The sequence below is a fragment of the Aspergillus chevalieri genome, chromosome 4, assembly GCF_016861735.1.
Source record: "Aspergillus chevalieri M1 DNA, chromosome 4, nearly complete sequence".
In the NCBI taxonomy this organism is placed as follows: Eukaryota; Fungi; Ascomycota; class Eurotiomycetes; order Eurotiales; family Aspergillaceae; genus Aspergillus; species Aspergillus chevalieri.
The window spans coordinates 692,811-715,004 of NC_057365.1; the positions used below are offsets into that span (position 1 = coordinate 692,811).

Consider the following 22,194-nt stretch of genomic DNA (forward strand, 5'->3'; position numbering starts at 1 on the left):
GAAGTTTTTGGAGAATGTGCGATGCTCTGATGACGCTTCAAGAGATCACGTCTGGCATAGGATGCACCGCATGTACATTCATACGGTTTCTCATTAGTGTCTAAAAGGTCCTTAATATTTTTGATCTAAACATTTTTTGGGGTGCGTATTGGCAGTAGTACTTACGAGTTCGGATATGCCGTTGAAGGTGTTCATGGCGGCGGAAGTCACGTTTGCAATGTGGACAAGTTCGGGGCTTTCTTTTGCCAACTGGAGTAATCTCCGGAGTCTGTCCAATTGAAGATGGATCCATAATTTATTGAATTATGTGCTTAAAGTTCTTAACTTCGACCAGTCTTTGCCATATAATGTCGGAGGCTTGGAGGTTGCAGGTTGCTCTCCTACCATTGAAGGATATATTAGTAAGCCGGAGTCGATTGGAGGTGTTGGAATTTGCCCTAAACGTCTCCAAATGCCCCATTCTCAAATCATGGCATTAAAGTGATTCGGGCTGCAGGATTGCGTGGGTGGGACAATGTTTATTGATTCATTCCTACCACGTTGACATGGCCGCTTCCTATAACCATTTTGCCAAGAGGCTTCGGGAGCGAATTCCAGGGAACCGGCCGATTTGGATCGCTCTCGCAGTTCCTGGATTAGCATTTCCAGCTATGAAAGTCGAGATTGAGGTGGTAGCCATCAAACAGTAGAAGATGACTTGGTGACTTGTCGGTAGCGAACGGTCCAGTGTCGAAAAACTTGCATGCTTACTATTTAGTTCGTTCTTCCAGTTCCACGGCCTTCGGGCAGATTGCATGGCATAGGGCTCTACTACGGCTTAGGATCAGATAGTAACTAACTACAATTTCTCGGTGGTCGCAGGCGGAAAATATCGATTCACATTCTATAGAAAATACAGTGAGAATCTATGTATAATTTAAATATTTACATCGACTCAAACTAAACCAATTTTCTTCCGTGTCGACTAATGAAGCGTAATACTTTCTCGTCGGCTAACCCCGTGTGAACGTATCTGCCAACTGGATCAGTATGGGATGCCGTTGGTCAACAGCTGGAACTGATCGTATCCCTTAGTTGAGATGTTCATGTACGATTTGCGAATGAGTTCTCGCATAAATTCGGCAGCTTCTCTCTCACTCTTCTCAAGCACAAACCGGTCGCGGAAGTTCTTTAGCGTATCAGGCTTGAAACACGGCAGGCCACTGTCAAGCATCAACGACACAATGTGGGTCAACTTTGTGCAGTACGGACGCGAAGCGAGGAAGGCCTTCACCACAAGAGACTCGAACCACCGATATGGCTGCGTATTAGTAATGTGATGTGAGCCTGTTCCGGCTGCATTGGCATGTGTTTGAGGGATACCGCCCATTACGGCAATCATCTCAGATGTTAGCTTGAAAGGTGCGCGTTCAAAGCGTACACCTCCCGGAGCAATGTCGAAGCAGAATCCGAAATCGATATGTATGATGTGGCCAGCATCGTCGACCATGATGTTCCCGTTATGGCGATCCTTGAATTGCAGCAGATATGTTATCAAGGAATACGCAGCCATACTCTTGACAAAATTCGTACGCGCCTCCTGAAACCTGATCGAATCCTCCCCTCCATACTTGGAGACAAAGTAATCATAAAGGCCGTTCACCGCTTCGCGACCAAGCATGTCACGAGATATCGAATTCGGAAGAACGTCAATAACTCCGCAGCCGGGAGCGGTGGAAGTGACTCGGTACGGGAATACCCATACATCCAAACCAACGCTGGAAAAGATGCTCCGGAATGCAGCGATCATCTGTAGAGCCAGCATGTCTTGACGACAGTCGTCACCGACCTTGAAGATGGCTGACTGCCAGACATCATAGGTCTCCAAGTTTGAATCCGATGTGGAATCCTGAGCCCCAGCCAGTTGCTGCTGGTTTAAACCAGGAGCACCTGAAGCATCAGGAGTGCCCGGCCCGTCATACCTGACTCTTGTCTTCTGAATTCTGAATGTCGCCATATATGGGGCCTTTGCGTGACTTTGTAATGGTTTACCGGATTTGCGGTCTATTCCAACTACGGCGCCATCCGGGTTACTTGGAAGATAGACGCCAACTTCCACCTTGATCTTCCGCAGTTCTTCCTCGATCTTTTCCTTCTTTTCGGGTTTACTCTTTTTGATGTAAGGACGAAGTTTCCCTGATATACCGGTGATATCATTGAAGAACGAGAATTCCCTTTCATAGAATTCTCGTTCTTCATCAGAGAAACTTGAGATCAAGGCTTCCATGAATTTGTCCAAGGTTGGTTTGAGGGGATCCGGCTGTTATTTTACAGCGTCAATGAACGAGCCAGATATGTAGGGAGTTGTTGATCGTTTTTGTACTTACCACCTGAGCATCTTCGTCTTTGTATGAATTTGCCTTCATATTCCATATGACCTGATGTGCGAATAGCTGGGACTGCTTTGCCGTCTCGAGGATGTAGCGCTCCACGTAGCCCAGCGTATCGTACCTGAGGGCCTGCACCAACTGTGGGACAAAGTAGAAACGGACGTCTACTGGGTGACTCTCCAACGCCTTCATGGCATATTGTAAAATGAACGGATGGTTGCCATATGCAGGCAAGAAGTACGTGAGAGCTTCCGTAGGGTTAACAGGGGCCCAGTACAGCAAATACTGTTTGTGGTCAGCGATAGGAACCTTAATCCTGAGAAGAACACCGAACGAACCTTGAGTTGTGACGAGACATCCGGGGGTAAGGATGAGCCAAACATTATTTCTAAGCCATTTGCTTCATCAAGAGCCTTCTCTGAGAAATTGAGTAGTAGCCAGCGGATATCGCTTCTCAATTTTGCGGATGAAAGGCGAGTAGCAAGCTGAATAGCCAATCCCGGGTTTTCTTCCCAGGCCAGCCACAAGAGAGACGCAGCTTCCTATGGATATAATTAGCATGCGTCCTGACAAATTAAAAGGACGGAAAGTCAAGCAGTAACATACCTCTGCAAGGTTTTTACCTCCCGAAGCCGGGCCCATAAAATGCTTCCGTTCCGGCTCTAGAGGGTATAGCCAAACTTTCAGACGTGATCGTTCATTTTCAATGAACATCTGTAAAAGTTCTTGTTTCGCGTGCAACGACTTGTATGGTCCATGAGTTTGACCAGCGATACCGGCAACGTTTTTCAATGCCGAAGCAACATCATCAAGTATTTTGTCCTCGGCCTTGAGCTGCAGTCGATTACCACCAAATGACCACCTGGAATACCATGTATCAGCAATGTTCCTTCCAGGCCTAGCGGAATTATGACGTACCTAGGCGGGTGTTTGAACCAACTTAGAGCAGCCGAAAGAATCTGATCCTTGAGTTTCCATGAAGCGACCTGGTCCTGCGAATTGAAATGTTTCAGAACCTTTAGACCAAACAAGGTGATGCGGAAGTGAATCTCTCTAGCCAATGGATGGCCGTGTGTCTCCAAGAGTCCCACGGTCGTTGTTCCGATCAAACGACAGAACAATCGCCTACTCTGAGGCTTGCCCAGCCTCACGGCACTAAAGTGGCTCTCAAAGAACTGAAGAACATGGGAGTGAGGTGACAGAATGTTCTGGGCTTTTTGTTGCTTTTTGAGTAGAAGCTCTTTATCGGTCGGCAGAAGCTCGATTTTTGCGTAAAGTGGATCAACATAACTTTTGCTGTTAGTACCAAGCGTACTCACTTCTGAAGAGATCGAAGAAACGGGAGTACTTACTCGAAAGAGGGGTTAAACAATCCCCTTCTGCGCCGTATCGTCTCTTCCCAGCCTTCCATGACCTCTACCATGATTCTCGACTCAATTTCAGGGTTCTCATTCATGGTCCCAAGCCAAAGAGAGACACCCAAGCTCATCGATTCTTTTGAGAATATTTGGAACGGTAAAGCAACGAAATAGTGGACTATCGAGGGCCTGGCGTCCTTTTCGCTGCAAAGTATAGCAGCTGCTTGCCTCAGTACATCTCGAACCTCAATGAAGGAAACATTCTTCCCAGTGTTGGCCTGTTCGTATAGGCGGGAAAGTAGGCTCTCGACGTTCTCAACCGGTCCTGACGAGTCAATAGCGGCGTGTTTGTCTGGAGCACCACTAAGTTAGAGAAGGCGGGTAAAGCAGGAAGCATCAAAGCACATACTATTATCCCCTGCAAAATTGAACCCCGGGCTCTCCAGCGCAGGCATGACAGGGTACCGGTATTTCTGTCGTGAGCTGTATTGGGCAACGAATTCGGAAGCGACATTGATTCTATTGATCCCATAGTTCTCAATCGATCCTAAATGCAAACGAGTTAGAGATAGTGGACTAAACTTAGCAGATTTCAAAGTACTCACCCAGTCGCCGATCGCTCTGAGGAATAAAAGAGCCCATATCGAGTGCGAAAGAACGGCCCAACGAAATATGTCCGTACCCACCATCATCCTCCGATTCAGATAGATAAGTCTAGCATTATGGTGAGTAAAATGTCTCTAATGAATGGAGAATTGGCAAGAGACATACCTGAAGCAATCCCTTGACATCTAACGGCGCTATGTCCATTACTGTGGCTACCCATGCCTTGGCACGCTCATGGAACATCTCCAGAGTCCCTCTTCTGAAGCCATAGTTATCAGGAAGGTCGACTTTCACGATTCCCCTGGGAGACGTAAAAGACGATTTCCATTCAAATTCATCAAGATCTTCTTCGAGGCAAGAAGACCACATGACGGTCAGCAGCTCAAGCAACGCAAATAGAGAATGCTTTTCACACAGAGCAGAAGGGCATTCTCTTATGATCTTATTTGCAGAGAGCACTGCGACATTCTGCACCCGTTCAATACGATGGCAGCACGCCACGAAGAAATCAGCCAATTGCTTGGACAAAAATGGAACCGAGAACTCCTCATGCTTTCCAGAGAGTGTCATTGTGAGGTAGCAAGAGACAACGTTTTCCGCAATCGCGTTCATGCAACTAGCCATTTCGATGGTAGCCAACGCCGGGTCACGGAAGTAGCTGAGAAACTTAGTACAGTTCCCCGAAGATGCCCGCAGACTTTCGAGCAGCAAAGAAGCATTCAGGAAAATCACTCTTGGATAATCTAATCGTTTGATTTCAGGTTCATGGTTGGCTATCTCGGTGATCAACATCTTCTTTTGTTCCAGAATGCGCTGAGGGCCCATTCCACGTCGGAGAATTGTGTTGAGCTCCACATCGCTTTCCAACATCTCCATGCGACTTTCAGGAACCAGGGGTGGGGAATGTTTCGCAAGGAGACGCAATTCTGTCATGTGGTCTCGAGCAACAGTTGAATTGGCTGATATCCCATGGACTGCAAGATTGAACCAGACGTCGCGAAACATAGACGATACATCCTCGTCATAATCCTCAGATTCCGAGGAATCTGCTACGGCCTTGCGCTTGGAGGACACAAGCAATGCCAATGGTCTGAGAAGGGGGACAATGTCACCAGGCGTCAACATAAATTCCCTTTGTCGTTCGTTTTCCAAATCCGTAGCATCGCCCTTGTTCACGATACTCTCAAGTAAATGAATCAGGTATATTCTGTAAAGGGGAGAGTTTCTGCTCAGAGTGATGGAGAGGTAAGACATTGCACTTTGGACTGCTTCCGCCACATTGCTACCACCTCTGGCCACGCCCTCACGGTAAACGCGGGCGTAAAATTTGAGTAAGAGTTGGAATTCGGCCTGTCCAGTGCTTGGTGCCAAAGCAGCTGTTTCCTGAATAAGGCAAGCATCTACCGCAGCATTTACTTTCCCCATCTTTTGCAGAAGCATTGATTGTGCCAGAGCACTGATCTTTTCGTCATTGCAGCTGTTGGCAATTGTCACGATGGCATGAATGACATTTCTATGAGGAACATTGTCTTCCTCTCCATTGACAGATAAAGAAATCACACTCGGGTCTCCAGGCTGTGGAAAAGGCACCAGAGGAGCAGTTTGCCCAGGCGCATCTACCACAGTTGGGTTCTGGTAAGACCTATCGGTGTTTGAACCTGCACTCAACACATTCCCCAACGAATAAAGCGTCGTGATGACGGCATCCTGAGAAAGGATACTCAAGACCTGGGCGAGACACCGTGCAGCCACGGCGATAATAGGCCCCGTTGGCACACCTCCTTGGACGATGAACCTCAAAAGGGAGCGAGTTCCAGCAGATGCACTGTTCGGCGACATCCTTGCAATTATCGCAACGCTTCTCAAAGCAGCTGTTCCGAGCTCGACACATGACATCTGGTTAGGATCTGTTAATGTATCTTCCAGCCATGAGAGGAGAGTATCGCTACTCGCGACATTTCTGCCCACGACAACACAGTTAAGAAACGCCGTCAGTGCAAGAGCTTTCACGGAGAATGTAAGTCGCTGCTGCCACGGAGAGCCGAGCTGTAAATAATCAAAACCGTCCTCCAGAAGATGGATCTCATCACTGGCGACTTTTGTCACACACTCAATGAGAGATATCTCGGCATCACCGTGACTCCTAGCGATGCCTACACCGTTCATGTATTCATCAAGAAGCTCATCCTCAGACGATTCTTGAGGGCCAATAAGAGACAACGCGCAGGATTTGACGAAGCGCATTAGTCCTTCTTGCAGGAGTATGGCTCCCAGGGGTCGCCCATGGGCAGCATAGCGCCGGGAGTACTTTCTCCATTCTCGAAAAAGAGGGTCTGTTGCACTAGCGTTGCGAACAATAGAAGAAGCAGTCTCAACATTAACCATCAACCTCTCTGAAAGCATCAATCGCAAATGTTCCACGATCTGCAGTTGTTCGCTCGCGGTCCAGAAAGAAGTATGAACTGCCGAGGCCTCCAAAAAGCCAACCAGCGAAACAACAATAGATAGTATGTTAACAGATCCGTGCGCAGCGCCATGGTTATACGTTGCGGAGTCACGGCTTTGGACGGCAGCCGCAGCATCGACAGCTTCCGCACAGCTGCATAGGTATTCGTTGACTGCATAGAAGACGGTATCACGTAACGATGGATAATTTGCCCCCAAAGAAAGCAAAGCAGTTGCAAGATTGTAAGTAAGGGACTCCCACGGAGACGGTTTGACGTTCTGCAGGAAAGGCGAGGCACGAAAGACCTGGCTGTGGGACTCAGGGAGGTACTGAGAGAGTTGCGCAACTAATCGGGAGGCGTGATTCAGTTCCTTCACTGAAGAGGAAGCCTTGCAGAGGCAAAAGAGGACATCTAGTTCACGGATACCCTATACAGGTTAGTTTTGCATTCCAATAGTTAGGAAGAATGCGCACCATAGGTACTCGCGATGTCGGGGTCCTATTCTGTAACCCATTAGGCTGTTCATTGCTTCGGCGCTGACATTGTTCTGTTAGCCGCGTAATGTCGGAGTCTTCATCAGCGGCCGATTCCTGCACTGCTAAGTTTGCAAGCTTCTCCAATGCGGAGTGCCTAATATTTGTCGGGAAACTATATTGCTGTGAGCAATGTAAATCGTCTGGGATAGAGACATAACGATATCTTACTCGTCCATTGTGAGCGAGCGAGCATCACTCGCCGTAGAGGGCGCTGCTGAGAACCTTTGGATAATATAACCAATGCCGTGATGAGGATCCCTGAGGATGCGGTGGTGGTAATGACAATGGAGGTTCAGAGCTTCTTTTTCGTACCCCTGGAACTAACCGACTCACTCCGCCGGATCCACGTGCACTCGAACTACAGAGTACGCACTATACATTTAATTGCGTCGCGACAGCTTGTTCTGAATTATCGCATATTCTTCCTGCGAATTGATCGAGAATCGGCCTTGCGGCAACTGCTGTGTATTCATGAGAGTCAAGTTCATGAAGGAAATGATACATTCATTCTTGTAGTTATATCTAAACTATGACATAACCTTCTAGAAGACTTGTCACTTCCAAAAATAAGATCCAATGCTACATATTGGCACGTTGGGCATAATGTTTCGCAATTCCAAACGTAATGAGCGCAATGGGTTCCGGTCACTTTATCGGTACTCTGCGTGAAGGAAAACTAATAGGAAGGAGTCTGGTACGCGTTGCGGAACTCCATCTTTACTAAGTTGGGAAGGGGTTGACGCAACAGAAAGAGCGAGCCTTCCCCATTCTCTTCCTATCCACAACCCGACTCTTTGCAACCGATTTGTAACTATAGCTTTTTATATTTCGCCTACTGCAATAAGTGTCAGTGTTACGGACAGATTCCAATTCTGAAAGTTCAATAATCTGCTCTTCTGTGCTTATCTATTGGTTCGATATTCTTTCCCCCTCTGGCTCTCGAGGCACAGCCAACCAAAATGGCGCCGCAAAGCGAGCAGAGCTCTCTGAAACGTGGCAGGGTAATTCTTGACTCAATTCTTTGCGTATTTTTGTCTGACACTGCTAACAAACCTGTTTGTTCTCATAGGCCAGTGTCGATCAAGATTCGCAAGACCAGAAGAAGCCGCGGCGCTCGGAGAGACTCTCCAGAATTCAGCCAAGAAACACTCCGGTCGAACAAGAATACCTGCCTACACCGGTGACTCGACAAAGTTCAACCGTTACAGATGCTCGAAACGAGACAACGGCTACTCCCATGGATGAAGTTAGCCAAGGCCGTGACCAAACACCAATCAGTTCGGAGCCACCCGAGGATACCCAACCTGAGGACACACAAGCTTTCTCGCAGTTTGTCTATCCGCCCAGGGCATTTGCTGATGAAGTAGAGGATGAGAAAGCGGAGGGCGTCTGGGGCTACCTGATCCCACTCGATGATGCGGTCCAGAGTGCACTTCCGCTAACAAAGCGGGACAGTTGCGAAGGTCCCAGGAACAAAGGGGACAAGGGGCAGGGCAGGAATGGAAAGAAAGGCATTTGCCGTCCCGGTGGTTATTTAATTGGTCGTCACCCGGAATGCGGTAGGTGATCATGTCCATCTACTGTCGAGAGTGCCTGCTAAGGAGAATCAGATGTGCTCCTTGAGACCCCAACGATATCCAATCGACACTTTTTGTTGTTCTCGGAGAACAAAAAGGGTGATGTTGTCGCAATTTTGCAAGATTTGTCCACCAATGGCACCTTCGTCAACGACGCTATCGTTGGACAAAACAAGCATCGCGAGCTTGAGGACGGTGACGAGATCAGCATTCTGAATGAAGCGCGCTTCGTTTTCAGGTATCCGAAGTCTAGGGACACAAATGGTTTCCGGCAACAATATAGGATCCTCCAACAACTTGGAAAAGGGCATTTTGCAACCGTTTACCTGTGTGCCAACAGAGACACCGGAACCCAGTACGCCGTGAAAGTGTTTGAGAAACGCCCAGGTGATTCCCAGAAATCGCAGGCGGACGCCTTGCAGAAGGAGATAGCCCTTTTGATGAGTGTCAATCATGAGAACCTTCTCTGTCTCAAAGATACATTTGACGAAAGTGACGGGATGTATCTTGTCATGGAAGTCGCTTCGGAAGGTGAACTATTCAACCTAATAGTTAGCAAGCAAAACTTGTCAGAAGATGAGACGCGTCATGTCTTTAAACAATTGTTCGATGGTTTGAAGTACTTGGTGAGGCACACAACCTTCGGGCTCGTAGTCCACAGATACGCTAACAAGACTTCTAGCATGATCGTGGGATTGTTCATCGAGATATCAAACCAGAGAACATTCTCCTTTCCGACAAGAAATTGTCTGTGAAGTTGGGTGACTTTGGACTCGCAAAGATAATTGGGGAAGACTCTTTTACGACAACACTGTAAGTCAGGAATCCTGGGGCCCCTTGAACAATAGCGCTGATTTGTCTCCATAGATGCGGTACGCCGAGCTGTAAGCTTCTCCTCCTCGATCAAATTATGTCAGAATACTTACCACTATTGTCTCATTAGATGTTGCTCCTGAGATTTTGCAGGACACACACCATCGACGATACACAAAGGCTGTCGATATCTGGTCCCTTGGTGTTGTGCTCTACATCTGTCTTTGTGGATTTCCCCCTTTTTCGGATGAGTTGTTTACGCGACAGAACCCGTATACTATGGCCCAACAGATCAAGATGGGACGTTTTGATTATCCATCTCCATATTGGGATTCTGTGGGCGACCCAGCCTTGGATCTCATAGACAGGATGCTTACGGTCAATGCTGACCAGCGAATCACGGTGGAGGGCTGCTTGGAACATCCATGGCTTCTAGAAAAATCCCCCAGTCTCACTGATAGCACCGACGGGCTGACTGGAGCTCTGGGTAATCTCGACTTCTCGAAGCGCAAAGTTGAACGTGAGCGAACGTTGCTCAGTACCATGAATGACGTTCGATTCAGTGAACGTGCGGAAGAAGGCGGCGCCCCTGTGAAGATTTTCCACAAAAATGAAGCCGGTAAACGAGTTTCTAACCAACCTTCCCAAGTTCTCGTTCATCAGAGTCAACAAGAAGCTCACCCTGACGAAAATAGCGCCCCTCAAGATTTTGCCAATCTTGGAGAGCGAGGTGACCCGCTTCTTTTTGAAGAAGAACCAACGAGTCGCTATCCATAGACTTGCTGTGCGGGTATTGCTCTCTGGACGTCACACTCTCTTACTTTCACTCGCTCTAACCCCCTCACTTACCCTCTCTCCCTCTGCATCTCTCTGTATCAACTTTTAGCCTTTATTTTTAATTAGCACAGTCAGCATTGTTGCTGCTGCCATTGACAGTGTAAGAGGATTACTATGGTCTACCTGTTCGCATTGGGACAATTTGAATATGATCGGCCAAGGGATACTTACATTATGTTAGAGAGAACTTGTTAGGTTAAAAATGGCGTCTATGGTCTGCTTAGGAATACAACATGTTTTCATTATGACCTCCCTTTAACTTGATATATGCAGACATACTATTTACGAGACCCGTAGCGTAGCTCTACCGCTCTAATCATACTGACTGCTAATTCCCACTTCGTTTTTGAAATCGAGCAATGGCAGGAAATGGTGAGAAGGAGGGGGGAAGTTGCCTTGGGTACGGATGCTTCGATTAACAAAGGTTGGCAACTCAAAAAGCTTTCATCCTGCCATAAATGTTTCTTTATGGTTTGCTTCAGGATACAGTGTTAAATCTGACCCTGTCACAGCCTATAGGGACGGGCATACAAGTATATACAAGGTTTCAATCTTCGCCGCGGGCAACAGAAACCCATCAAGCAAAGTGGTGTGATGTCGGAACCTAGAATCCTGCGCTATGTTCCCTACCTGCTATGAAAATGGACATAGGGGCCGTCCTTGTCAAATACCGGGATACATAATTATTTTGTGTCAATTGTCCCATTCATTGCCTTTGATCTCCCATAATGATCCATACTTGTAGTCATCGGAGTTGAAGTGGCCATTATTCGCTGCGCCGTCCAGGGGCGGTGCGTAACGTGTGACCCTGTAAATACACTGTATTTACAATCTACTCTGCAAAGTTAATCGGTGGAGTTTAGGTAAATCACCGGCCCCTTCTGGTTAGTAGTGCTCCAGGTCGGTGCCTGATACATACAGAGTACAGTATACAATACTATGTGTATTACCCCGTATATTACACCGGTCGAGAACTGCTCCAGATAACACTTTTTCCCCTTTCCGCCACGATACTAATAAATAATATCTTCTGCTTGTCAACTTCGTGGTTCAGTTGTACAATACCCATTTTAATTGTCGCCAATTCCTGTGAGGCCTTGGTGAGTGCCTCCACCAAGAGACACTCCTCTCTCCCTTTTCTCTTCTTTACTACATCTGTCCGTCACCGCAGCTATGGGATTTCTCGCAGTCGTTCTGGAGAAGCTCTCCGAACTTCACTCGACCCAGTCATTATGGGTTCTCACCTCTGTAGGCCTGTTGGCCCTGTTCAGTGTGTCGGTCATCGTCAATGTCTTGCGACAGATTTTATTCAAGAATCCCCATGAACCTCCCGTGGTTTTTCACTGGTTCCCCTTCGTTGGTAGCACCATCAGCTATGGCATGGAGCCATACAAGTTCTTCTTCGATTGTCGCGCGAAGGTATGTGTTTCATTGCTCTTGTCGATCCTGATTTCGTGTTTCTCATTTGCATGCGCATTGTAGTACGGCGATATTTTCACGTTCGTTCTCCTGGGCAAAAAGACCACTGTTTACCTGGGCACCAAAGGCAATGAATTTATTCTCAACGGCAAGCTTCGAGATGTCTGTGCCGAGGAGGTCTACTCGCCGCTTACGACACCCGTGTTTGGTCGCAATGTTGTGTATGATTGCCCCAACTCCAAACTCATGGAGCAGAAGAAGGTACGTAGAATGACAGCTAGTGCAGACGAAACAACTTTGTTAATAGGATGTGCAGTTTGTCAAGTTCGGTCTTACTTCCGAGGCTCTTCGGTCCTACGTCCCTTTGATTACCGCCGAAGTCGAAAGTTTTGTCGAGGAATCTCCCGTCTTCCAGGAACCCAAGGGTATCTTCGATGTGTGCAAGACAATTGCCGAAATCACGATCTATACCGCGTCGCGCGCCCTCCAAGGAAAGGAAGTCCGAGACAGATTCAATTCCACATTTGCGGAGATGTACCATGATCTTGACATGGGCTTCGCTCCCATCAACTTCATGCTCCCTTGGGCTCCTCTCCCTCACAACCGAAAACGTGACGCCGCTCAGAAGAAGCTGACTGAGACGTACATGGAAATCATTAATGACCGTCGCAAGGCCGGTGGCAAGAAAGACTCTGAAGACATGGTTTGGAACCTCATGTCGTGCACTTACAAGAATGGCACCCCTGTCCCCGATGAGGAAATCGCACACATGATGATTGCCCTGTTGATGGCTGGCCAGCACTCCTCTTCTTCTACTGCATCCTGGATTCTCTTGCGCCTTGCGACTCGCCCAGACATTGCTGAGGAGCTTTACCAAGAGCAACTCCGTGTTCTCGGTTCTGATCTCCCTGACCTCACATTCGAGAATCTGCAAAAGCTGGATCTCCACTCTAAAGTTATCAAGGAAACCCTCCGTATTCATGCACCCATTCATTCGATCATCCGGGCCGTCAAAAACCCGATGCCGGTGGATGATACTCCGTATGTGATTCCGACGTCCCACAATGTGCTTTCTTCGCCAGGTGTCTCTGCGAGAGATGAACAGTTCTTCCCTAAGCCTCTCGTATGGAACCCTCACCGCTGGGATGAAGTCGCTCAACCCAGCACGGAAGATGAGGAAAAGATTGACTACGGATACGGTTTGGTCAGCAAGGGCACAAATAGTCCCTACCTCCCGTTCGGTGCCGGACGCCACAGGTGCATTGGTGAGCAATTTGCTTATGTGCAACTTGGTACGATTCTTGCTGCCCTGGTGAGAATCTTCAAATTCCGCAACATGCCAGGAGTTGAGGATATCCCGGAGACGGACTATTCGGTAAGTTGCCGTATCTTGCGCTTTTTTTCTGTGAACTTCCTGACCTGATAATTGGATTCAGTCTTTGTTCTCGAAGCCTCTTGGCCAATCTTTTGTGCAGTACGAAAAGCGTGAATCTGCTACCAAGGCATGATTGGAGTTATTATGTGCTATTTACGGCAATTTCCTACTTAAACCCTTTTAATTATGGGCAGAACGGCGATATGACCAGCAACCCTAGATCTTTTATGAGTGCTGTCATCCTGCATTTTGAATCATCATTGACGAAAGATTGCTGGCTGTGTAGATTATTTGTTTCGTTTTCTGTTCACCGGACTGCCTTCTTTTTCCTGGCCGTACTGCAGTATGTATATCATTTTAATCATGTTCATGACCTATAGAGGATAATGAAGAATTCAGTACATATACTACTACAACTATGTTCTGTATCTGCTTGAACGCCACTGGGGTGTAGGTATAGGTAGACACTGGATAGTCAATTGGCTTATAACAATTCATACACATCAGGAAAAAAAAAAAAAAGACTGAGGAGCTAATATACAAGCAGACGGCGAGCTGCCTTGTCCTTGGATCAGTAGTACCGTGCAACTCCCTCTACACTGCTTTCACTTTTCGATTCCCAATATACGCCTGAATCAAAGACTTTATGCCGGTCCCTTTCTTCTCTCTTCAATGCGCTTTTTAGCCCTGACTTCAGCACGTCTCCTTTCCCCACCATCCACCTTGTGTCCTTGCTTGTCCTCCCACATGCCTTCCTGAACCTTGATCAACGCAGCGCTGCCGTTCGTACCCTTGATAAGTTGTACAAATGGACCCTTGATAATCGATCCGTTATGAATTTTCATGTGCTCGAACTTCTTCAGCGGCTTCGATGAATCGTGCTTGTAGTCGGTAGCGTCGGGACTAGTGTTCACAATAACCTTCCTCATACCAGGCGTAGAAGTAGCAGACGAAGATAACGATGTCAACTCGGTGGCTTGCGTCGAACTGGTAGTAGATTCGTAGGGGACCTCGACTACTCTCAACTGCGCAACACCATCGACCACATTCTCGAGGTCACCTCCGACTCCATACTGACCATTCCTAAACTTCTCGCGCTTCCGGAGCAGATACCGCCGCTGGCGTGCGGGCTCAATGCCCAGATCTCGAAGTTCGGCGGAGGAGAGTGTGAATAATTTGTCCCAAGAAGGCAATTTGCTAGCATGTTTTGACATGCCGCGGCCGATCAGACTGAGAAAGGTTTCGACATTAGGGACAAACGGAGTGGGCGAGGGGACACGCGGGGCTTCCCTGTTCTGGTGAAGGCATCGGATGCATTGTCTCGTCACACTGAACGGTTTCATCAATCTTGCAGAGAAGAGGCCGAGTCGTGAGCCGCGCATCGCCATGGTGGGCTACTTTCGTTGTTCGTGAATTCTCGCCAAATTTTTTGAGGTGGGTCAGCCGAGAAGGAGAAGAAACGTAACCAAGGAGACAAGTCGAAAATAACAAGGGGGACACCGGGCCAATTCACCCACAAGCCTCGGTGATGTCAACTTTTCTGGTAATTGAAGCAGCGTCAATTGAGAAATTTGGAGACCCGTACTTGCTTTCGGGATCAACTAATCTCCGGGGGCTTTCGCGGACCACCGACAACCTCCGACAGATACATGTAAAGATCCAACTGGCTATCCATGCACAAACTTGCTAATCTGGAAAAACAATGATCAAGCGTGACTTAGCACATCACAAATTACCGGACTGCTCTATTTCCTAATGTGGTGAAGCTCGAAAAGAAATGCGCCTTCCGCCAATCATTTCCATACGTTATCCTTGACACTTCCTGGCGTCCAGTGTTGTTTTTCTCCAGACTGTTCATTCTCTTTTATCTTTTATGTTTCCTTTTCTTTAGGGATCACAAGAATGGCAGTATCTCCTTTGGTTTCCCATTCGCCTTCTGCGGCAAGTTCTTCTCCGGCCAAGTTAAGGGCTGCGAATGTCCGGGGCTCAGCTATGAAGCCCGAGAGTGTATCTTCACATCAGCCCTCGCAAAACACGGATCGTGAGCTTACAGAGCAACTAAACGACGAAGTAAGACAAAAGTATGTTAAAGGTGTGTATATCCAGGAATTGAACTTCCCATTTTGTTTCTCATTCTGATTTCGCCAGATATGGCAATACAGGGCTAATGCGAAAGTTGCAGACAAAAGGCTTGGTGAGGGTACTTATGCCGTTGTATTCCTCGGCCGTCTTCGAACCGACCCGTCGTCATTCGTCGCTATAAAGAAGATCAAGGTCAATGCCGAATACAAAGATGGGCTGTCCATGGATGCCATCCGCGAAGTCAAATATTTGCAGGAACTCTCTCATCCCAACATCATTGCGCTTCACGATGTCTTCTCTTCCAAGGACCAGAATCTTAATTTGGTCCTAGAATATCTGCCACTTGGCGATCTTGAGATGCTGATTAAAGATGGTAATGTTCACTATGGTGCCGCCGATGTCAAGGCATGGATGGGAATGCTCGCTCGAGGCGTCTGGTTTTGCCATGAAAACTTCATATTGCATCGAGATATCAAGCCAAATAACCTTCTGATTGCGTCTGATGGCGAGGTTAAATTGGCAGACTTTGGTCTGGCCAGGTCCTTTGCGGACCCTTACTTGAACATGACGCACCAAGTTATCACACGTTGGTATCGACCTCCCGAATTGCTCTACGGTGCCCGGCAATACTCTGGCGTGGTTGATATTTGGTCCATGGGAATGGTTTTCGCGGAACTTCTTCTCCGAGTTCCTTTTGTCGCCGGAAACACTGATCTTGATCAAATCAGCAAGATATGTGAAGCTTTTGGTACGCCCACCGAAGAGAACTGGCCGGGTGTCTCCAAACTACCAAACTATATCGCTCCAGACAGAAATCACTTGGTCCCGACCCAAGGTCGAGATTTCTTCTTGCGTCAATTTCCGAACGCCGGCCCAGTCGGTGCCGATTTGCTCATGTCCATGTGTACGCTGGATCCCAGAAAACGGAAAACTGCATGCGAGGTTTTACAACATAACTGGTGGACCAGTGAACCGCGGCCGACAGATAAACACGATCTTCCCCGGAAGTCTGGAGGCTCCAGGAAAATGGGCGATGATCTTACAAGGCGTGGCGGGGAGATTGATGAAAATGCATTTAAGAATGCTGCTCGCAAACTGGACTTTTCTGCAATGTAGTGGCGCTAGGAGAGGACATCTTGCTTCCGGGACACTTAAATAGATAGTCGTAATTTAATCGCAACAGGAATTTTTTGAATGGCCGGGTTCATGCATACAGTATGGTTCCTGCGTTAGCCATGTACAGCAAGCAGCATGGTGTCTGTGGATCGAGATTAAAAAAACAGTTGTAAGACATGTTTTGAAACCTTGCAAGGCATGTAATAGGCCTCCACTGTACCCCATACTCCGTATGCATGAAGTGCATATAAAGTGGACATGCATGGTGATCTGAGTTTCACCCTCTGCAATGGATCACACTACTGCGGAGTAGCACATGCCTGGAGGTTGTTATGATGAATCTCTTTCTTTTCAATGTAACTAACTCTACCGATGGATTGTTAAGCTCATTCCTAATAAAGCATGCCATCAACTTCCCGCAAGGACCATGATTGACTATTTCCAAAACTGGTTATGTGAACGAGATGGCAGATGTCCAGAACTACTTGTAGTTAACACACCCCAGATATTACTCTCTTGCATGGTGTCCCAGTTCCTAAATACATACTGTGTACAAGCATCAACCCCACAACGGAAAATTAATGATTGATGCGCATAATGGGCAATCTTCGGCCGAAATGTCTTTGGCGCTGACGAGGGGAGACTGGACCCTGGCTGCCGGACGAACTACAGGTTTCTTAATGCCCCTCTGTACTATGAATATATTGTATATATTGAGCACACTGGTCGGAATAGTGTAGAAAGCCCATGTTTACTTTATTCTTTTCCTACTCCCTTCACTTGGGGTACAATTAAATCTCCTGTACAGACCCTCCAGAGCAGAATAATGTTGTTCCCCTGGTGTTCATTATTATCAACCGTCTGGAACGGGACCTTACCCACATAGTCAGTACATGTGGAGAAGGGCCCATTCAGTCCTCAAAAACTTCGGGTCTCCCGGGACTTTTCACCCCTGAAACCACACAGACAGGCAGGCAAGACACACTCTTCCTGATGTCAGGGGTACTTATTAGAGTGCCGATTATGGGCGCTGCACGGACGCTGTATGTGATAGGATGAGAATGGCCCGGCCACGACTATCGCACTTTGCTCGAATTAAAGAAGGCCAAGGTTGACACGACGCGGGCAGAAACCAGAGGGTGGTCTAAGTTGGGGATTTTCATATACCAGAGGAACCCCGAACTCATACCGGCCTACTACTGTGTACTGTACTTACTCGAACCAGATGCTCTTTACACGGGGTAGTAATATTAAAATAAAATAAAGGATGCTAACAATTATATTAATATCAAGAAAAGTAATATAAATATATATTAAAATGATGTTAGGAGAGAAAGAAACAAAGAAAACAGAGAGATGAATGGCTCTGTCTTTCGAAGCTAAAAAAATGGAATCACAATCATCATCACAATTGATCATCCTCCGGCAGTCAATGGACCATGATAGAATTAGAATCATAATCTCTGTCTATTTACTTTCCCCCCCTGCGTCCACTCAGAAAATAAAGATGGGATTCCACATAGACAGAGCATTGTGTATTCTGTATTCTGTAGATGCTTGAAGTAGATGAATGTAGTTAAGAGTGGTCTAACTTTGTAGTAGAACGCAGTTGGTTAGTCTGGGACAGTTTAGACATTGGGGTGATTTGATTCTCTTCCTCCTTTCCTCCTTTCTTTTCTTCCTTCCTTCGTTCTCTTGGACTACTTCTCTTTCCTCTTTTCCTACCCTATCAACACCTCGCGTCGGAAGGTAACAACTGACTCAAGCGTCCTGATCTCCTTTCCACCTAGCTCCCGTTCGCCCACAAAGGAAGGAGGAAAAGAATCTCTTATTGTCCGGTTCCTAATTCACACACACGCGTTATCAAAGTTATCACTTTCCGTTGCCGAGTGTCCTGTTCGCCTTTTCTCTTCCAAATACCCTTCCCCGCAAAAAATAAGGGCATCGGTCTTGTTGCGCGCACTCGAGCGTCGACGGAAACAAATATATCCGCAACAATAGCAATAACAAATTTGAATCTCAGTTCCTTGTTCAAATATACTCGTTCGTCGCTTGATTGAGATATATAGCGAGTACCCACGGCACGGTGGCGCGCAAGGATTACCCCTCCGGTTTTTACATTTCAGACTGGGGTGTCTGCTTCAATAATACAGCTGCAATTTAAAAGTGAGTTTATTCCTGCTTTATGGTCCGGGGATGCTCGCCTGAATTGAAGGGAACTTTGCATCTTCTTTCTTTAAAGTTGTCGTTGTTGCCATTGTTAGAAGCTCGGACGGATAGGGGCAGCCTCGAATCCGGCAGCTACTATACCATTTTATACTCACCTGTCTCTTTCCTCCCTTCTCTTCTGCTGTCGAGCACCTGCATCTAGTAGCACGGATGCACTTTGTTCTCGATTTTTGCACGGTTAAACCATGTTTCTGCCCAATGGCTCGTGTTCCTGTGTCGCAGCAAAAGCCGGCATTCTGTCAAACTCTCTAACTCACCGTTTTTCTGCAGCTAGCTTCCTGGCTACGCACATGGCCAATCGCATCCGCATTGAGACGTGAATTTTGATCTTTCTTTTTTGTGGTGGAGGTTAAAGTTGGTTAAACGACCGAGTTGAAAGGCTTATCGACCAGATCACCATGGCCTCCACCATGCCTCAGCCATCACGGCCCACCGCGACTTCGCCGGCCGCGCCTGTACCACCACTGCCAGTCCCAAAAACAAGGAAGGGCCTCCCCGTTCCCTCTGATACCTCCAGAGCTCCATCTCCATCTCAATCGCCATCAAAGCTTCGCGCCCCCTCAAGTCCGCGACCGACCCTCAGCAAGTCCCCATTATCCAACTCCACTACTAACGTCAGTGCGCCACGGTCAGCGTCGTCAAATGGTCGACCGCCAAGCAGTCCAGACAAATCCCTGCGCAGAACTATCAGTATCGCAGCCTTTCCTCAGCCGCCCAAAACAGGAAGCCGCCCTGGGACTGCTTCCTCAAATATGCCTGGTGTCAGTTCATCCGGGAGCATAAATGCCAGAAAAGGCTCAAGGTTAAGTTCCGGCACGACCAGCAGTTATCGGAGTTCAAAGACACCTTCTTTGTTGAATGGTAATGGAGATGGGAAATCGATTCTGAGTGCGGATGCTCGAGATCCAGATGCTTCTCCTTCACAAAGCCGAAGCTCCTCGGCTCAGGAGTCATATTCGACGAGCGCGACTACATACGAAGATGGCGATGACACCGCATCAGGCGCTGCTAAGACCGGTTCGAAATCCAAGGAATCCAAAGGCAATGTTATTGTCAGTGTCCGAGTTCGCCCTGACGCTGGCGGAAATGATGCGTCGAGATCAAGCGGGGAGTGGCAGCTGGAGGGGCGAAAAGGCCTCATCTCGCATAGGGGGAAGGAAGCTGGCGACTTTTATTATGGTATGTATCGATCTCCCCGGTTTAGGTGGAGGAGAAGGAGATGAGATAAAGAGAAATCCAGCTAACCCCTGTGTATATAGATAATGTTTTTACAGCTCATGAGCATAACGCCAAGGTTTACGATGCGGCCGCAAAACGCCTTGTAAGGCGTGTTATGGAAGGCTACCATGGTACAGTTTTTGCTTATGGTATGACTGGAACCGGTAAAACCTTCTCTATGCAAGGGACCGCTACCTCTCCAGGTGTCATCCCGTTGGCAATAACGGATATATTCTCCTTTATTAGGGAAACGCCACATCGAGAATTTCTACTACGTGTCAGCTACCTGGAAATCTACAACGAAAAGATTCACGACCTACTTTCAGCTCCAGCCGCTGGTGCTCAGCAAGAGGAAATCAAACTACGCGAGGATAGCAAACGTGGGGTATACGCGACGCCATTAAAGGAGGAGATTGTTCAGAGTCCGACGCAACTACTACGTGTAATCGCAAGAGGTGACCATGCGAGGAGAACCGGCAGCACCCAATTCAATGCACGCAGTTCTCGAAGTCATGCAGTTGTTCAGATTGTTGTTGAAAGCAGAGAACGAGCGCCCGCTGGTACGCCCCAGGACAAGCGGTCGGGTATAATCCCAGGTGGAGTAAGAGTGTCGACTCTCAGCTTGATTGATTTGGCCGGTTCGGAGCGAGCTGCGGACGACAAAGAGCGCCGCACGGAAGGTGCCCATATCAACAAAAGCTTGCTCACTCTGGGTACAATCATCTCAAGGCTGTCAGAAAACAAGGATAAGGGCAACAATCCTACCGATAAAGAGGGTAGACACCTACCATATCGGGATAGCAAATTGACGCGGTTATTGCAACCAGCCTTGTCGGGCAATTCGTTGGTTAGCATTCTTTGTACTGTCGCATTGATCGCTTCAGGAAGCTCGGCAGCTGCCAATTCGCATTCGGGGGAAACCCTCAATACGCTAAAGTTCGCCGCTCGCGCCAAAAACAGCATTGTCAGTCATGCGAAAAAGGCAGAGGAAGCACTCGGCGGTGGCGGTGGTGATTCAGGTAGCCGGGTTCTTCTTGAACGTTACCGGATGGAAATCCAAGCCCTTCGTTCTCAGTTGGATAGCCATACGAAAGCTCAAGCCGAAAAAGAGATGAAGTTGGAGGATGAGCAGTTCGAAAAAGAAGCGCAGACACGCCACGAGGAACAGATGCTGGAGATTCAACTAGCACGGACAGCACTGAAAGAACGAATTGAGCACCTCAACCGTTTGATTTTATGTTCGAAATCCACTGGGGTAAACACCCAAGGTAATTTCTCTGCCTTAGGACGGTTTTCGAGGATGTCTATTAATGATTCCGGGTCCCGATCACTGCGTTCTTCCGTCAGTCAATCCACCTTGGGTGCGTGGGGATACTCTATCCGGCCCACTTCTTTCATGTCTATCAATAGCAACGATTTTTCCCCTAATTTGGCGTTTTCGAACGGATCTATCGGGAATGAGGATGATGACGATACTATAGGCGAGTTTGCAGACGGGAAAGCGAGCCTTCAAAGACACGTTTCTGCGCTGCAGGCCGATCTTGGGGACAAGAACCGCTATATCGCCACACTCGAGAGACGTCTACTGCAAGCTAGGCGTTCAAGCCATTCTCGGATGTCAGCAGGAATGAAAGGTGGTAATACTGGAACCGAAAACACAGATACAGCGGCTATTATCCGAGAAAAAGACATGGAAATCAACGAACTTCGTTCGCAGCTCGATGACAAGGACCGGATGCTTGCCGCCCTTCGCTCAGCAACTCGACATCGGGATGTGGCCCGTGTAGCTACCGATCCGGTCCAGAGTCCCAATAGCGACACGAATAGTGGTTCAAGATCACCTGATACGTTGAATAGCCCGCGTTTGTCGCTCGTGGAAAGTGAAAAGGAGAAAAAAAGGAAGAGTGTGGATGAGGTGTCTAAAATGCTGGACGAGATGATTCAAGATCGGGTGGAAAGCGGTCATATCATCAAGGGCTCGCGTGGAAGTGTTCGTGTGGCTGCTGACAGCCGACGAACTTCTACGCAAATGACGGGGGTCCCCAGTCTGAACGCCGCCTTAGATTCAGTTGATTCCGCAAAGAGCGGTGCAACTGAGTAAGAAAAGGAGTGGTTAGGTTGGGCTGTCTCTGCACAGTTTATTGCTGTATACTCATCTGGCTATGATATAGGAAAGGCCTCGGTTGCAAGGGATGAAATTCGTTTGTGGTTT

The 22,194-nt window shown here is 47.8% G+C and overlaps 6 protein-coding genes across 6 annotated transcripts; 4 read left to right on the forward strand and 2 right to left on the reverse strand.

The window, feature by feature from the left end:
- Positions 1-1,024: 1,024 nt before the first annotated feature.
- On the reverse strand, positions 1,025-7,492 carry stt4 (1-phosphatidylinositol 4-kinase STT4; the record flags this gene model as incomplete). Its single annotated transcript, XM_043278428.1, has 11 exons — positions 1,025-2,299; positions 2,367-2,654; positions 2,708-2,911; positions 2,976-3,231; positions 3,288-3,659; positions 3,722-4,079; positions 4,137-4,274; positions 4,333-4,441; positions 4,499-7,207; positions 7,254-7,428; positions 7,485-7,492. 11 exons carry the CDS (start codon positions 7,490-7,492, stop codon positions 1,025-1,027), a joined length of 5,892 nt encoding a protein of 1,963 aa, XP_043136208.1.
- Positions 7,493-8,275: 783 nt separating this feature from the next.
- On the forward strand, positions 8,276-10,483 carry ACHE_40251S (CAMK family serine/threonine-protein kinase; the record flags this gene model as incomplete). Its single annotated transcript, XM_043278429.1, has 6 exons — positions 8,276-8,317; positions 8,386-8,875; positions 8,927-9,519; positions 9,576-9,706; positions 9,761-9,777; positions 9,837-10,483. 6 exons carry the CDS (start codon positions 8,276-8,278, stop codon positions 10,481-10,483), a joined length of 1,920 nt encoding a protein of 639 aa, XP_043136209.1.
- A 1,233-nt stretch (positions 10,484-11,716) lies between these two features.
- On the forward strand, positions 11,717-13,470 carry ERG11_1 (cytochrome P450; the record flags this gene model as incomplete). Its single annotated transcript, XM_043278430.1, has 4 exons — positions 11,717-11,962; positions 12,026-12,223; positions 12,279-13,337; positions 13,399-13,470. 4 exons carry the CDS (start codon positions 11,717-11,719, stop codon positions 13,468-13,470), a joined length of 1,575 nt encoding a protein of 524 aa, XP_043136210.1.
- Positions 13,471-13,981: 511 nt separating this feature from the next.
- ACHE_40253A (mitochondrial 37S ribosomal protein mS41) lies at positions 13,982-14,725 on the reverse strand (the record flags this gene model as incomplete). Its single annotated transcript, XM_043278432.1, has 1 exon — positions 13,982-14,725. One exon carries the CDS (start codon positions 14,723-14,725, stop codon positions 13,982-13,984), a length of 744 nt encoding a protein of 247 aa, XP_043136211.1.
- A 514-nt stretch (positions 14,726-15,239) lies between these two features.
- kin28 (TFIIH complex serine/threonine-protein kinase subunit KIN28) lies at positions 15,240-16,535 on the forward strand (the record flags this gene model as incomplete). Its single annotated transcript, XM_043278433.1, has 2 exons — positions 15,240-15,429; positions 15,520-16,535. 2 exons carry the CDS (start codon positions 15,240-15,242, stop codon positions 16,533-16,535), a joined length of 1,206 nt encoding a protein of 401 aa, XP_043136212.1.
- A 2,627-nt stretch (positions 16,536-19,162) lies between these two features.
- ACHE_40255S (putative kinesin family protein (KipA)) lies at positions 19,163-22,083 on the forward strand (the record flags this gene model as incomplete). The annotated part of the gene is made up of 2 exons (XM_043278434.1): positions 19,163-19,943; positions 20,024-22,083. 2 exons carry the CDS (start codon positions 19,163-19,165, stop codon positions 22,081-22,083), a joined length of 2,841 nt encoding a protein of 946 aa, XP_043136213.1.
- Between the last annotated feature and the right edge of the window lie 111 nt (positions 22,084-22,194).